Genomic DNA, 16,816 nt, shown 5'->3' on the forward strand with positions numbered 1-16,816 from the left:
TCTCCTGCCGGGAGCCGCAGGGAAACTGAAGCAGGAGGGTCTGGCCCTCGCAGGGCTGGAGTTTGGGTGGGTCCAGCGGAGCGGCCAGAGCCCTTGACACAGCCATACCTCATGCTGCCTGTTGCTTTCCTCTCCTGCACCCGCCACTAGCCCGACTCCCCCACCCCTGCTGCCTGCCCCGACTCCTCCCTCCACCACCTGGCCCCGCTCCCCCCTCCCGCACACGCCCCAACCCCCCAGCTGCAGTTTGTCTGTCTTGGAGGAGGAAGAGCTGAGTCAGTGGCCCTGAGCTTGAACCTATGCCCTGGGGAGCCCTCAGCTAATTGCTTGTTAGCAGCGGGTGTTGGGGGGATTGTGCCCCGGTGGGCAGCCGTGGGCTGGGGGAGGCTGGCGGGGCTTGGTCCGGGCACTGCTGGCTGCTGCCCTGTGTGTCGTGTCCCCACCCAGATCCGTGGCGGGACCGGGTGATTGGCGTCGCGCCCGCTGCTGGGGGCTCTGCTGGCACCGACCGTGACCAGCTGCTGAGCCGCCTTGACACGGACCCGCACGAGTCAGCAGAAACCGCCCCGGCTCTGGCAGGACCAAAACAACCTTCTTCCTTTTCCAGCACTTGAGGGTTTTTCCGCCTTCGAGGGGAAAAACAACACGACACCAAAAAAAAAGGAAAAGAAAGAAAAGAGAAAAAGAAAGGAGAATGGCAGCATATGCAGCCCCCAGGACGTAGTTTTTCTGAAGCATCTCTCTGGAGAGCGGGGAGGCGGGGCGGGGGCAGGGGGCGTCTGCACACAGTCCTGTCCTGTTGTGGGTGTGCGGTGGGTGTGATAAATGTTTGTGTGTGGGTGTGTGCGGTGTGTGGGGGGCTGGGTTATCTGTTTATATGTATTTTGGGGAAGGTGTGTGTGTGTTGGGGTGTGTGTGTGTCTGTGAGTGTTGGGGTGTGCATGTGTTGGAGTGTGTGTATGTGATTTGGTGTGTGTATGTTTGAAGGTGTGTGTGAGATAGTGTTCAGGTGTGTTGAGTGTTGGGTGTGTGTGTGTCTGTGTGTGTATTGGGGGTGTGTGTTGGTGTGTGTTTGTGGTTCAGTGCCCTGTGTGTTGGGGTGTGCTTGTGTCCATGTGTGGGTGTTGGGGGGTGTGTTGGGGGGTGTATGTGATTCGATGTGTGTGTGTCCATGTGTGAGTGTTGGGGTGTGTGTGTGTCCGTGTGGGTGTTGGGAGTGTTGGGGTGTGCGTGTGTCCGTGTGGGTGTTGGGAGTGTTGGGGTGTGCGTGTTGGGGGGTGATTGAACGTTCTGAAGGGCTGGACCCTGCGCCGGTGGCCGCGTTGGGGTCCCCCAAGGCTCATGTGTGCCCCCGTCTTGCAGCAGAGCTGGAGTTCGTGGAGATCACCATCATCGTGGTGGTGGTGATGGTGATGGTCGTGGTGATCACATGCTTGCTGAGCCACTACAAGCTGTCCGCGCGCTCCTTCATCGGCCGCCACAGCCAGGGCCGGAGAAGAGAAGATGCCCTCTCGTCGGTAAGTGCCCAGCCCCTCCGGTTCGCAGCCCGAGCTCCCAGGGCCAGCGGGATGCCCTTCAGGGCAGCGCCCCGGGGTCCTGGGTCGGGGTGCTCGCAGGAACAGGAGAACGGCCGTCGGCGGCTGCCTGGGAAGCTGCCGGGCAGATGATGGATGAGGCCGTTCGGGGTCCAGGCCCGGTGGGACCTCAGCCCACAGCCCTGCAGCCTCGGCCCTTCCCGTCCACACCCTGCAGGCATCTGGGCGGGGGGCTCACAGTGTTTCGACGCAACCTTCTTCCTTCCCAGCTCCACTGGGCCTGGCCGTGCGCCCTCGGACCAGTCCCCAGTCCGTGAAGTGGGGCATCCGTGGCCATTCACTGTGAGAGAGACGGACGACTCTGTCACTCGCTGGGGGACTCGGGGCTTAGCACGGAGTCAGCGACTGGGCACTGCTGGCCACGGGCAGGCACTTCCCTTCACTCAGTCGCTTGGCTGTCCGTCCAGCACCTGCCCGTCCATTCGTGTATCACCGGACAGATGCTTACGGAGCAGACGGCCTAGAAGTCTCGCAGACGCTGGCAGGAAGGGCTGTGACCAAGCTCCATGGGGTGGCCGCCTGGGGGCCAGATCCAGACAGACAGAAGCAGACAATATCGAGGGTTCTGAAGGGAACCGAAGTGACTGTCCCCAAGAATGCCAGAGCACCGTGTTTGGCCAGGATGAGTCTCTCAGGCCGAGCTCTGAAGGAGGAAGTGACAGTGGTTGGGTCCAGGCAGGGGAGGACGGACGCTGTGCTGGAAAGGGGTCCTCTCAGCGTAAGACTGCGTTTTCACGTGTTACTAGAATTGTGAGCTTCATTGGGCTTCCTGGAAGCCCCAGAGTTACTACCTCGAGACCACAAAGTGGAGGCCCGGCCGAGTGGGAACTTGGCTTTCTGCCGCTGGGAGTGCCGGGGCCCCTCACTCCCTGTGCCCTTGGGGCTGACCTGTGCCCCACCGCCCCCCATCATTCAGCAGGTGGACTGATGCAGGTGCAGAGTTCACCCCCACGGGGGTTTCTGCCCCGACATGGGCGATGCGTGATTTCACCAGCCTGCAGCAGTGGGCTGTCTGAAGGGCAGGCTGGGATTTGCAGGGAGGAGAAGGTGGCACATGGGTGGCCCTGGGGCTGTGGGCTCGACCCCATCTCCCAGCCTGTGAGGACAGTGACAGAGCAGGGAGGTGGCGCTGGGTGTGGCTTCCAGGGTCTGGGGGACACCTGGGCTGGGTGGCTGGGCCCAGAGTCTGGGCTTGAGCCGGGTCCTCAGCAGGCTCGGGAGTCTCTGCCTGCAGCAGGCTGCGGCTGTGGTGCATCAGGCCCAGAGCTTCTGCTTGTCACCCCTCCCCGATGGGGACACGGCGGGCCCCGAACCTGAGGCTCAGCATGGGTCCGGAGGGCACTTGGTGCCGCTTCTCTGAAGGAGTCTGTCGCTTCCAAGGCCAGGGCTCACCTGTGTTTGTTGGTGGTGGCTGTTGCCCGAGTGACGGCACCACCTGCTGTTCCCGCACGCACCCGGGGCCTCCCGGCTCCCAGCCGCCCGGAAACCCCACCCTGCGGCGGGGAGACCGGGGCCCAGACAGGTGGGCGCATCTGCCCAAAGCCCGGCAGCTTGTGGGCAGCAAGGTGCACAGCCTGGGCCTCTCCATTCTGCCTGAGATGCCAGGGCAAGGGGGATGTTGGGAGCCAAGGAGATCTCGCTGGGTGGCTCACACCCAGGGTGGGCCTCTTGCCCCCCCGAGCCTCAGCCCATCAGACGGGTGGACTTAGACTTTCTGCTGCCTCCCCCAGGTGTGTGGTTACGGGGAGGCGATGCTTGCCCGGGGGGCTGGGGAGATGGCACAAGTTCCAGCGCGAGGGATCCTGGCTGCCGCTGGGGCCGGGGAGACAGTCCTGTGGGCGGCACCTGGTGCCCAGACGGGGTTTCCGGTTCCAGCCCTGGTTCCCGGACACCTGGAGCCAAAGGAGAGTCCCCACCCCCATCTACCCAGCCACCTGCAGGGGCCCATGGGGATGCCCGGCTGGGTAAACACGGAGCCTCATTAGGCCTGAAGTAAGTGTGGCAGCTCCCTTGGGGATGCCCTGCCAGACAGGGTGCATCAGAGGAGCCTCAGGGCCCTGTGACCTCCTACAGAGACCCAGACCTGGCCACTGTCAGCCTGGGGCCCTCCTGCCCCGGCATGACTGTCCTGCTTCGTTTCCTTTTCAGGGTGTCCCCATTTTTTCATCTGTCAGAGGATGAGGCTCGGGTGCAGGTATGCCACCGGGCCTAGAATGTCACTCCCCCGCCCGATGCTGTGCCGGGGGAAGCCACACTCTACTGCGTAATGGTGATCTTGCCACCACGGTTGCGCAGAAGCTGGGCCCGAAGGGGCTTGTCCTGGGGTTGGCGGGGGAGGGGAATGTCCCGTTCCACCTGGCCACCCAGGAAGCCTCCTGCTCGTTTCTGAGCTGCTCCGGGGTCCCTGAGTTTTGCTTTCAAACATGAAAGGTGATTTCCTCACCTTTGCAGCTTTAATTATTCCCCCAAAGCTTATGCATCTTGAGCAGCAATGACCGCTTCACCAGTAGCGCTCTCGGAAGACCGTTCGTGTGTGAGGCCTGCTCAGCGTGGGTCAGGGATGGATTCAGACTGGAGGCTGAGTCAGGGCCTTGGATGGGGTAACCCTCTGTTCTCTTTGTCCCCAAATAGCCCTGGCATGGGTCTCCCGCTTCCCACATGGCTTCTGTGCACGCAAGTCTTCTAAATCGGGTCCCGGGCAGCCAGCTGGACATTGGATTACTATACAGTGGGCCAGGCCCATGCAGGAGCTGAGAGACACCATGAGAGTCTGGGAGGCAGGGTGGCAGTGGGTGGTTCCTGGAGGGCCCCCTGGAGGAGGAAGTGTGACGAGGCTGGTGGATGGTTCGGGGCTCTACAGTGGGGCTCCTGGGGCATCCATTGGTGTTTTCTTAAGCTTTCTGTGTGGTGCCAGGTCGATAACCGCTCTGTTAGGGCTGGGAGTGGGGGCTGTGGTGGGAAGGGGTTGTTGGCCCCGTCACGCAGACCCTGGGACAGAGGGACTCGTAGGCAGGAGTGTATCTGGGTCACAGTCCGTCCAAGCTGGCCTTGGCTGCGTGCATCCCACCCCAGGGCTCCTGACCCTGCTGAGGAGCAGGCGGATGGCCCCATCTGCTTCCTGGCCCACACATGGACTGTGCCAGTGGCCTGACTGGGGGCTACGGAGCCTGCCAGGAGTCGCCTGAGCCCGAGTGGGTCAGGAGGCAGGCAGGTGAGAGTTTGAATCCCAGCACTGCCTCTTACCGGCTGGGCCCACTCAGCTCTCAGCTAACCAACCTCAGCCTGCCTTGGGGGTTTCTTGGGAGAAATGAGATGGTGCTTAAAAGAGTGCTTAGTGCAGTGTCCGGCACCAGGGCAGCGATCGAAACATTACTAATACCAGTAATGAACGGCCTTCAATGAGCACCTGAGCAGCGAGGTTGCATGTCTGCTTGCTACGTCCTAGCACTGGAACCGACTAGACTCCTGTGAGTCTTTATGGGGTTAAGAGCGTGCTTTCCTGGTGGGACAGCATTGAGAGCCCCAGAGCCCCCTAGTGGCCGTTTAGGTAACTGCCGTTCTCTGGGCAACCCGTGCGCCCCACACCCCCCATTCACCTTTGGGCCCCACACTGTAGGTGAGAATGTCTTACCCGCGAACTCTCAAGAAACCCAAGGAAACTTTTAGGGTGATAGATACGTTATTTTGATTGGAGCGATGGATCTCTGGTGTAGACCCATGCCAAAACTTAACCAAATTGCGTACTTAGAGGATGTACAGTTTATTGTATCTGTTAAAATCTGTGGAAAGCTGTGAAATTCAAAGAAGACATCCCTCCCCCCCCCCACACACACCCCCTTGGGACCAGGGCGACCTATCACCACATAACTGTCTGGGCTTCCCTCTCAGACAAACTGATCCTGGCTTGGGGGTCCCCCTTCCCTGACCCTTGGGGCTCTCCCCAGGGCCTGAAATCCACGTGGTGTGCCGGCATGTCCCCCACCCCGAGCCCATGTAGCAAGCTTCAGGCCTGGCGCAGCACTCCTGGCGCATTCCACCTTTGCTGACCGATGGGATCATTTATTTGGGGGCAGAGCAGGCACGTGAGGGCACTTGGCTTATCTCATTAACCAGCTTTGTCCATATTTCTTCACCTGTGAACGGGACTCCTGATACACAGGTGGGGACTGAAAAGAGATAAATAAATACAGAGACAAGTTGATTACAGATAGGAGAGCTGCTGGGAAGGAAGTTAGCCCACGGCAGGGTTGTTACTGGGGGAGAGCTCTTTAAACAGTGTTGTCAGGGGAAGTCTTCGGGGCTGGCCGGGCAGCAGGGTGGCCGGTGCAAAGGCCCTCGGGGCCGTGCATAGCACGGAGCTGGAGAGCATGTCCACATGGCCCCCAGCACTTCCATGAAGTCACAGAGTGCTGCAAGCACTCCAGGCATATTCTACCTTGTGAAAGTTCTGGGAGTTAAGTAACTTGCCAAGGTCGCACTGCGAGCACGTGGGCCAGCTTACAGGAGGGCTAGATCACGCCAGGCTTCCTCATCAGCCACTTAACGAGCTCATGTGGACCCATTCGAAGGTGCAGGGGAAGCTCCTGGAGGGTTTTGAGGAGGGGCCCACAAATCAAATGTCTGGTTCTGGAAAGTGTGGGTGGGGGGTTGAATTTTCAGGGGACAGTGCAGAGAACTGAGAGATCAGTGACAAGGCCGTTGTGGTCCTGACTGAGACATGGTGGGGGCCCAGGCCAGGGTGGACGGGTGCACGGGTGGACGGGTGGGGATGGAAAGGAGTGGTTGGCTGCCAGCTCTGTTTGCGAATAGAAGACCCCAGGGTCAAAGCCAGTTAACTCTTTGGCGTCCTCCTCTGTTCCTCCCACTGACCCTGCTCCTCTCCTCCCCACACAGGAAGGATGCCTCTGGCCCTCAGAGAGCACAGTGTCAGGCAACGGAATCCCAGAGGTGAGACCCTGCGCCGCCTCCGGTCCCCTCCCTGTCCCCCAAGGTGCTGAGGTGGATGCCTGAGGCCATCTGCCCACGGGGTCCCCTTTCCAAGCCAGAGGTGCCTCCGGTGGCTGCTGGGCTCACACCTGTGCCCTTCTCTGAAGAACTGTCCTTGGCTGCCCGGATCCTCTGCAGGAGGATGTTACCTGCGCCCTGCCCGCGGGGAGCGGACCCTGGTGTCTGCAACGTGGAGGACAAAAGTTGCCTCTATTTCAGCTCCGTCATGAAGTTCCTAGCCGGGGCTCTCCAGCGGCGGGCCAGGGCTGGACTCCCCGCTCAGCGGTGCCCACTGCTGCAGGTTCTCCCTCCGCAGAGAGCAGAGAGTCGGGCAGCCGGAAACCCCACCTCCACCCCCACCCCACCCCACCCCCGCCTCGGGTCCTGCTTCTGTGGGGCCCTCACTCTGCTCTGCCCCCTCCAGCCGCAGGTCTATGCCCCTCCGAGGCCCACCGACCGTCTGGCCGTGCCCCCCTTCACGCAGCGGGACCGCTTCCACCGCTTCCAGCCCACGTACCCCTACCTGCAGCACGAGATTGACCTGCCGCCCACCATCTCGCTGTCGGACGGGGAGGAGCCCCCGCCGTACCAGGGCCCCTGCACCCTCCAGCTGCGGGACCCCGAGCAGCAGCTGGAGCTGAACCGGGAGTCGGTGCGCGCGCCCCCGAACAGAACCATCTTCGACAGCGACCTGATGGACAATGCCATGTTGGGCGGCCCCTGCCCCCCCCAGCAGTAACTCGGGCATCAGCGCCACATGCTATGGGGGCGGCGGGCGCATGGAGGGGCCGCCCCCCACCTACAGCGAGGTCATCGGGCACTACCCTGGGTCCCCCGCCTTCCAGCACCAGCAGAGCAGTGGGCCGCCCTCCTTGCTAGAGGGGACCCGGCTCCACCACGCGCACATCGCCCCCCTGGAGAGCACAGCTGCCTGGAGCAAAGAGAAGGAGAAACAGAAAGGGCACCCTCTCTAGGAATCCCGGGCTGGGGCAGCAGGAGGTAAAAGGTGAAACACTCCGCACCTCTTAAACGAGAAGACAGAGGAGGACTGGGCGGCACCCACAACGTTCGGCGCGTCACCATCCTCTCCCCCTCTCTCTGTGTATAAATATTTACATGTTCTGTCTGGTCTGAATGCACAAGCTAAGAAAGCTTGCAAAAAAAAAAAAAAAAACACACAAAAAAACGTTTTTTCTTTGTGCTGTGTCTTGAAGGCAAAAGAGAAAAAAACCCCCACAAAATCTACCCTAGTCTTTTATGTTTCTAGTTGAGCTGCGTGCGTGAATGCTTCTTTTCTTTTGTTTATGATGATTTCACTTAACTTTAAAGACATATTTGCACAAAACCTTTGTTTAAAGATCTGCAATATTATATATATAAATATATATAAAATAAAAGAAACTGTATTGTGAGGGCAGGAGTATTTTTGTATTAGAAGAGGCCTATTAAAAAAAAAAAGTTGTTTTCTGAACTAGAAGAGAAAAAAAATGGCAATTTTGGAGTGCCAACTCAGAAAGCGTGTATTACCTTGTAAAGAAAAAAAAAGTACAAAGCAGGGGTTTAGAGTTATTTATATAAATGTTGAGCTTTTGCACTATTTTTTAATATAAATATGTCAGTGCTTGTTTGATGGAAACTTCTATCATGTCTGTCGAGACTTTTAAGGGAGAAATGTCAAAATTTCACAGTCTATGTCAGGCAGAGGGCGGGCTCTACACGGAGTTTGGAGAAGCTTCCAGAGGGGGCCACTTTCCTGTGACGTGGAAGCTTCTGGCTAGCGATAGGTTATTACCTCGTTATACATTCCCCCATCGGAGGAGACCTGTTGTACCCCTCCGGTCCAGAACAGCCTTCGGATGGCAGATGAGATAGGGAAGTTACTCTTCGGCACCAAATTCCAGGTGGTGGCTTTGCATTTCCTGAGATGAAAATAAACTTACTGAAGAATTTAGTTTTTCTTCCTGTTTCTTTAAGCATGAAGCCCCACCCCCACCCCACCCCGGGAAGGGGCTGAGGTGCCCCTCTCCAGCTCTAAGAGGGGCTCCGGTGGCTGCTTTGTGTGGAGTGCTTTGGGGTGATCGGGTTGGCTCCAGGATTTTTCCGCTGAGGTCGGTGGAGCGCCCCCCCCCCAGCAGATCAGAAAGGCCCAAAGTATTAGGAACTTGACCTCATCCCTGTCTTTCTCTTTAAGTAGCCATTCTCACTCAACGGGCCACCAAACGGAACACCAGAGGTGAGAAAGCGACATGCCTGGATTTCTCCCGGGATATGAAAAAGGGTTAACACAAAAGAAACAGTCAAACCTGTGCTTTATGTTTTCAAAGCAGAATTCCTGACCTTCTGCTCTCCTGCATTTTCATCCCCTCTCCCTGTGGAAACAATCATGTTTGCTGTGTTTATCTATCTGTGTTTTCATAGCCTCTCTAGCAGATACCAGGATTTTACTGAGTAGATTTCAGTGTGGCAGGACCCCTTGGTGACGGTGTGCTGGCGAGGATGCATGAGTCGGCACACGTGTGTGCGCGGTGGTGACAGGCGGGATGGGGGAGTGGGGGGAGTCCCTTGGGATCTACCAGGGACAGTGGCTGGAGCTGCAGCCCCTTCCTCCCACTGAGGACTTGTTCACATTCCATGGGGTGACCCCCCCCCCAATGGAAGAGCAGCACCCCATCCAACCCCTTTCGAAAGACAGCACAGAGCTAGCTGTCTTTTCGTTTTGGCAGACTGCTAACTAGCGGACTAACATCAGAGGAGGCTTAAGGGCAATAACTCTTGTTTTTAAGCAACTTTTTTATGACTTAAAAACCCTGAGAACCGTTTTTGAAGTTCTGACCCTTTGAACTCTATTTATATATACATTTTCAGAAACATGGTGACCAGCAGATAAACACGGAGAGTCTGAGCGTCTGTTGACCAGCTTGGCAGAAAGTTCTTAGACTTTGACAATGAAACCTGCCTCTCCGTGGGGGGGGTCTTCAGCCTAAACTTGGCTTCTCAAAGAGGATTGTTTGCAGAAGTCGTGCAGAGAAATCGGTATAATTTGTCCTAAAAGGTACAGGGACACATTTATAGAAAAAATTTTTAAAAACTGTATCTTTCCTTTATGTGAAGAGTCTGCCTAGTGCCTTAATGAGGAAGCAGGGCTCTCTTGCCACCAGTTGGGGGCATCCCCGGGCAGTGACACGATCACCCAGGGACTGGCCTTCCTACTTGAGGTCAACAAAGGGTTGCTGCTGCTTCTCAAATGTCCCCGTTGCCCTCTTGTGTCCTGCCCCGCCTGCCCTCCATGGGGGATGTGCCTGGCTCCGTCGGGCGATCCTGTTGCTGCCCTCCACCCTCTCGTCCAATACTGTGTTTGACTCCCGTGGGAAGTTGTCAGCCCAGAAGTGGCTCTCGGTTGTGTGGGTAGCGGCAGCTCCAAGCGTTCCCGAGGTCCTCTTGAGCCAAACTCTGAATCCTGTCACTTAGAGGTGCGTTCGGAAGGAGGCGGGGGAGTGGCTTCCTGACCTCAGCTGGCTTGAGGGCAGAACCCGCCCCTCCGATCGTACCCCAGGAATCAGGGCTCAATGCTGTGGCGCCCCTGGGCTCCGGGCCATGCCGATGCCAGTTGCAGGGGTTCATGGCAGAGCAGCTAGTCAAAGTCAGGGCGCATCCCAAGAAAACCGGTGGGGTGTGTTTCTGGAAACAACTGTTGGAGCTAAGCTCTCGGTTTCTCTGCTGGACCCCAGAGCTGTGGCTGCACTTATTCCTCTAGATGTTGACTGTCATGCCATTATCTTTAAAAAGGCTTTGAGCACCCCTGAGGAGACCTTTTTCCAGTAAAAAGTTTGGGGTCCTCGGCAGTAGCTGGTTGGAGGGGGACCAAGTTGGGCTTCCTCTAGTCCTCGTCCCTGCTTCTCAATCATGTTTCCTCCCAAGGAAGAGCATTTCCCCCGACAAAGGCCAGGTCTCCACAGACCCTGAGAGCCATCCCTGTCCCACCCCTGCCCCGAAGCCCAGAGTTCTTTGCAAAGAGCTAAACTCCCCCCACCCCCACCCCCAATGTCTAGCGAACACAAGGGCAGGGCGAGAACAGAGTCCATGCCCTGTCCTCGTCTCCGTGCATTGTATGTTTCACAAATTGCTTTCTACATGCACACAAAGCTTCCAGATCCACAAAACATCCCAGTGATAAGGAAAAATAAAACTGTTTTTTGTTTTGTTATGTCTTTGTTTTTTTTTCTGGAAACTGCTTCAAATCTTGCTGTATCTATAGAGCCCAGAAGGACATGTTCTCGTTTGCCTGCCTGATTCCATGGTGGTGTGCTGACGGCACGCTTTACGTTGCGTTCTTGGCGTTGGAGCCGCTCTCCTTTGCAGCCCTGTTCCCCAAGTTCTGTTCAAGTTCAACTCATGTAAATTCTCCGTGGCACGCTGGGTGCTGCGCCCACGTTGCTGCGCATAAGACTCTGTACTTGGATGCCAATCCACAGGCCTGATGAAATCGCTTGTTGTGTATCAATAATCATTAGTGGCAATGATGACATTCTGAAAAGCTGCAATACTTATACAATAAATTTTACAATTCTTTGGAATGAGGCTTTCTTACTTCTTTGGCCATCTTGACTTCCCCTGTCCCCCACCGCTCTCAGCAACGCTCCTGGGGCCCATTTAGCGGGATGGAAGAAACCTGATGAGTTGCTGGGGGCCTTGACCAATTCCCTAAACCTCTGTCTCAGTTCAGGCAGCATCCGGGGAGGTCAGTGAAAACACTAGCTCAGGCAGGTGGTTCTAATAAACAGGGTTAAAATCAACCCACCCCTTTTATTAATTAGGGTTAAGAGAGCTTGCAAGACATTACCTATTTTTCCTCCCTCTTGGAAAAATCATTCTCTATAGCATGCCAAAAGCTCTGATAAGGTCTGCAAGAAAGAAACTGCCCAAGGTGGGTCGCTTCCAGAAGTAAACATTGAAGCGTGAATTTGTATAAAGGATACATCAAGGGTGTGCTCCCAGGGGAAACGGGAATTGGGAAGAGGAAAAACGAAGCAGGATAGGGCCGACTTTAGGCAAAGTCCCCACCTCAGCCAGCTCCCAAAGATCCCAAAGGGACCTGTGGAGACCTCTAGCGTGTAAGGTGCTTCTGGGTGAGAAGTAGACTCATGTTCCTGGCTCGTGTGTGTCAGAGTGTAGCGGCGGGGGAGCGTCACAAGCCCCAGGGGTTCCCAGAGGATGTTCCCAGGTACCGGCCCTTGGTAATGCCCGTGGATGCCGGGGCAGGGGGAAAAGGAACCTAAAAGGGTCCCTGGGGATCTGAGTGGGCTACCCACAGTGCCCCGAACAGTAACTCATATTTAGAACCATCTGACACCTGGTTAAGGTTTTTCAAAAAAATCAGCCCAAACTGTTAATTCCCAAGGGATGCCCAGTGTTTGGCCTCATCCCCACAGTTCTGCAAGCTTCTGGAGTACAGAGTCCTACAATCAGGGACTTGAGGCACACATCTATCTTACTTGTTTCCTCTCTCTGGTGGGGGAAAATCTCGGAGAGAGAGAGAGAGAGGAAGAGATAGAAAGAAAAGGAAAGGAAAGAAAAAAGGAAAATTGAAGAAAAACCCAGAGAACTCACTACTCTTCGGTATTGGCAATGGGACACCGTGGTGCTGTTCCACAGCCCGGCTTCACAGCCCAAGTGCCTCTCCTTAGCGGTCACTGTCCTTGCTGGCCCTCAGTCACCTCATCTGTAGAAAGGGTTGATGGCAGTGCCTGTGAGGTAGCTGTGAAGGATGTCTTGGGTTGAAAAGGAGACCCTCCCCACACTTTCGACTTCAGCTCAAGCCAATAAAACTGAATGAGTCCAGAATAAAGGCGGAACTCAGAATGTCTAATATTTGTTGAGCACCTACTAGGTGCCCAGCACCGTGTCAAGTTCTTGACTGAAGTTGCCCTTGTGTTTGGGGAGGTCCCGTCTCTCATTCATCTGATTTTTTATTTTTAATTTTAATTTTTTAATTTTTTTTAAGCACAGCATTACGCTGGGCACTGCTCAAGGCTGTCAGTGCACAGAGCCTAACCTCTGACCCCAAGGAGCCCACCTTTTGGTTTTCAAGAGAGACTCACAGACTGGCATCACAACACAATACTGCAAGGGTTGGAAACTGTGCTGTTAGGGTGAGGGGAGGCAGGATTTCAAGTCCAGAGATGTTAGGGAGAAAAGGAAGGGAGAGAGCAAACCAGGTGCCTGCGTGAGCAGAAGCCAGCAGGAGACTCAGCAGCACCGCCGCACAGCCCCGCAGAGCCATGCCCTGGAATCTGCTATTTCTTCCTCTAATAAGTGAGCCAAGCCCAACTGAGGCTGGCCTTAGCAGAAGAGGGACTTGTTGACTCTTGCAGCTGCTAAGCAACAGGTAGAGCAGGGCTGGACCACTTGCTGCCAGGTCCGGATGGGCCCACCATGACATCACAAAGATGCCTGTCTCCACCACCAAGCTGCTCTGCCCCTCACCGACCTCCCTTTCAAACAGATTCTCCTCCCCTGACGCCCACTGTCTCTCCGGCTTCCTTCTCTCTGCCGTAAACCAAGTGGGAAGAAATTAGCTTCCTGTCCTTCCAGCAAAAGTCCCAGAATTGAATTCCATTGGCCTGGCCTGGGTCACGTGCCCATCACTGAGCCAATCCCTGCAGCCGCGGGGAAAGCCGGGCTCTGATTGGCCAGGTTTCAGTCACTTGCCCCACCCGCACCTGGAGGCGGGGCCAGCTCCCTGCCATCCACCTGCACCGAGAAGGGAGAGCAGCGATTCGCTAAAGGAAAGTGAGGGGGACTCACCAGAAGAAGGGGTTCGGGGCCCGGCAGCTGGAAGCAGCAGCTGCCATTACCCCGGCCCCGTGAAGGCGTGGAAACTGAAAGAAGGCGCCCCCCCGCGGAGCCCAGCCCGGCGTCTGGGGCGTGCACACCCTGCAGGCTCCCTTTGCACCGGGCTGGGAAGGCAGCCCTGACATTTTTGGCTACTTCAAGTCGGCTTTGAGTTGATATTTGTTGAAATTACTTCAGCATGGGTGTCTGGCTTCCTGTCTCCGCCGCAGGCTTAGACGGAGCGTTCGCCGCGAGGAAGACTAGCGCCAACAGGGGAGACAGAACACACAGCGAGCCGTGCCAGCTCGGCGTCGCGTTTCCTCTAACACTTGGTGCAGTTGTACCGAAGTAAAAGAACGGCTTCTAAAAATAAAACAAAACATTATAAGCTCCGCAAATAATTTGGAACAAATGATGGATTTAAATGTGCGAATAGATTTTTAAAATAAATATCCCTCCCGGGTACGGGTGCGCGTGTCTGCGTGCGCCCGCTCGCACCGCCTCTCCCTCCCTGCCCTCGCCCCCGCTTCCCTCCCTCCCTTTCGGTCCCCACCTCGCCGGGACTGGTAAGCCTGAAAGTGGAGGCCTGAAATCATGATGTTCATCTTATTAAAAGGCTTTTATTGAATTCAAAATAATTAAATTTGTCTTTAAAAGCATCCAACTTAATTGAGCGAACAGGTTTTGAAATGAATTTTTTTAAATTCATCGTTAGACTTCTGCCTGCTCTTTACAGACTTGGGCAGGTGCCGGGAAAGGGGCAAAGCGTGGGGTCAGGGCTCTGTGGTCGTTTGATCTGGATTCAAATCCTCCCCAGTCACCTTTCCAGCCAGTTCACCCCCCTCACCACCCCGCACCGCCCCCACTCTGCCTTGTTCCCAGGAGGAGTAAGGTGTGCAGAGAGCTGTAGCAAATGTCATCCAGGCCTCACCCGTCTTTTGATCTTTTGATCAAAAAGATCTTTTGATCATAAAAATAAAACTTCGATGGAAAGTCATTTCAAGCCATCCATTGGGATGTGGGGAAGGGCTTTCTACAGGGTGTCAGTGGTGGGAAAGGAAGAGAAAGAGCCTGGTGCTGGCCAACCTCCCCACCCCTTGCCCACTTCTTGCCCATAAAGAAAGCATGAATCATTATTTGGTGAAAGACCAGATGAAATGGGACTGCTTTGTCATGTCAGAGGGGGACAGCTGCGGAGGATGCAGTGACGATGACTAGCTCCTGCTTACTGAGCACATACTACGTGCTCAGTGCTCTGGTGGGACCTAGGTGCATGATCTCATTTAACTTTTGCAGTCATCCCAGAAGTAGGTGATGCTTTGATCTCCTTTTCCAAAGGGAGAAACTGAGGCTCAAAAAGACTAACGACTTGCTCCCAGGCCTGCAGCTAAAAAGTAGGGGTGCTAGACCAGAACCCCAGGTCCATCCAGCTGCAGTGGACACAGATGACTAAGGGAAGCCCTCTGAGCTCTGCCTTAAAGGGCATCGAACAGAGCCAAGGCAGGTCCCTGCGGGGGTTGGGGGGGGGGCTGCCACAGCTGGTCCTGCTGCCTTTGACAAAGCAGCTTTCCCTGGTCTTTGTTCCTCGCCCACTGTTCATAGCTCTCGAGACAGCGTGCACTCCTTCTCCTCGGGCCACCTCTCATTCTCTGATCTTTGCCCCTGACCGAAGACACATTATTACCCACATTTGGTACCTTCAGACCTTTCTACTCCCTCCCCGAGGTGAATTCACAGAGAAAATGTGAAAATAATATCCAGGCTGCTTGGTAGGAAGGAGACTGGGTTTTGCCAACACAATGCGTAGTAAAAATATCTCTTATTTAAAAGGGAGAGAGAGCTGTAAAGACTGGAGATCAGTAACATGTAATTATCATCTGGTTTGGGTGGCGAGTTCTAATAGTTTCCAGAAAAACACAAACCATGAAAAAGGAATGTGCTTTCCAAGGCAAAAAGAGATCTGGGCTTGAGCAGGCAGTGGCCCCAACTTGGAACTACTGTGGCCTTTGGGGTCTTTCCCTGGCAGAGTAGGGAGCCACTTACTCCCTTCCTCTCCTGTTTTGCCTTCCACACTGGACAGGAGGCTCTGAGAATGTGGACACTGGTTTGCACTCAGCCTCAAAACTGCTCAATCAACAGGCTCCCGTGAATTGACATACTGGCATGCTCCTTCCTTGGGGGAGCAACAGATTCTCGAAACGGAGAAAACAGATTCTCGAGAACCTCGAAACAGAATCTCGAAATTCTCTACAGCTTGGTATCCCCCGATACCTATTATCTCCTATTTCAAAGTAATAAAACCCCCATTTTAGCTCAGTGGATTGTGGCCCAGGATAAGTACCATCTTTCCCCACCCTCCTTGCTGGCCATGGTACTACTAGCCATGGTACTACTAGGATGTCAGTAAAATGTGTGTGCAACTGACAAGTGTTCTTAAAGGGGAGCTACCTGCCCTTCTCTTTCCTCCTTCCTGCTGGAAGGAATACAGATTGATGGCTGGAGTTGAGCAGTCATCCTACAACATAAGGCCAACCTGGAAATGAAGGCCACAAATGACAGAGCAACAAGATAGAAGGGGCCAGGGTCTCAACACCACACTGGGCCACACCAAACCTAGACAGCCTACCCCACTGTTACGGGAGAAAGAAAAAGGCATCTGCATTGTTTAAGCCACTGATATTTGGGTCAAAGTTAATCGTTATAGTCAAAATTACCTTCAAAATCTCTTAAATTAAGAAATGAAATGTAAGAGAATCCAAATCTTTAAAAGTGGGAATCCTGGAGTGCCTGGGTGGCTCAGTAGGTTAAAGCCTCTGCCTTTGGCTCAGGTCATGATCTCAGGGTCCTGGGATTGAGCCCCGAGTCGGGCTCTCTGCTCAACGGGGAGCCTGCTTCCTCCTCTCTCTCTCTCTCTCTGCTTGCCTCTCTGCCTACTTGTGATCTGCCTGTCAAATAAGTAAATAAAAATCTTAAAAAAAAAAAATAAAAGTGGGAATCCCACTCGGCATGGTGAGACCCTCCCAGCAGGTGTGTGGCTTCCATAAACTCCAGACCTGGGACAGAATGCTATGGAACGCTTCAGGGTTTTGTTTGTTTGTTTGTCTCTAGCGTCTAAACTTATTTTGTACAGATGCACTGTGTCACATTTTCCAACTTTTGCCACTTTCATGAGCTCTGATTAAGGCAGGCTTTTTCTTGTTTATTATCTCTGTTTTATTATTAAAGAAACCAGGGCCCAGAGAGACGGTGACACACAGCTAGGGAGGGGCAGGTCTGCAGCTGGGACCTGCCTAAGAAGAAGGCGAGGCAGAACCTTGTCCAGGTCCCGGGGGCACTTGGCCTTCCCAACCTAGTGGTTCCTGCCGCAGGCTCCGAAGCCAGTGTGCGAGCCCCGCGTGGCTTCA

At 55.0% G+C, this 16,816-nt stretch overlaps 1 protein-coding gene across 1 annotated transcript in view; it reads left to right on the plus strand.

The window, feature by feature from the left end:
* PMEPA1 (prostate transmembrane protein, androgen induced 1) overlaps positions 1-7,739 on the plus strand; it is a 50,666-nt gene extending 42,927 nt beyond the window's left edge. Inside the window, 4 exon segments of the mRNA XM_032878908.1 lie at positions 1,363-1,517; positions 6,489-6,542; positions 7,006-7,305; positions 7,307-7,739. Coding sequence (XP_032734799.1) covers positions 1,363-1,517; positions 6,489-6,542; positions 7,006-7,305; positions 7,307-7,555 — 758 coding nt within the window. The 3' untranslated portion in view covers positions 7,556-7,739.
* Positions 7,740-16,816: the final 9,077 nt, after the last annotated feature.

The sequence above is a fragment of the Lontra canadensis genome, unplaced genomic scaffold (genome assembly GCF_010015895.1).
Source record: "Lontra canadensis isolate GAN:19392208 unplaced genomic scaffold, GSC_riverotter_1.0 scaffold65, whole genome shotgun sequence".
NCBI classification, from domain to species: Eukaryota; Metazoa; Chordata; class Mammalia; order Carnivora; family Mustelidae; genus Lontra; species Lontra canadensis.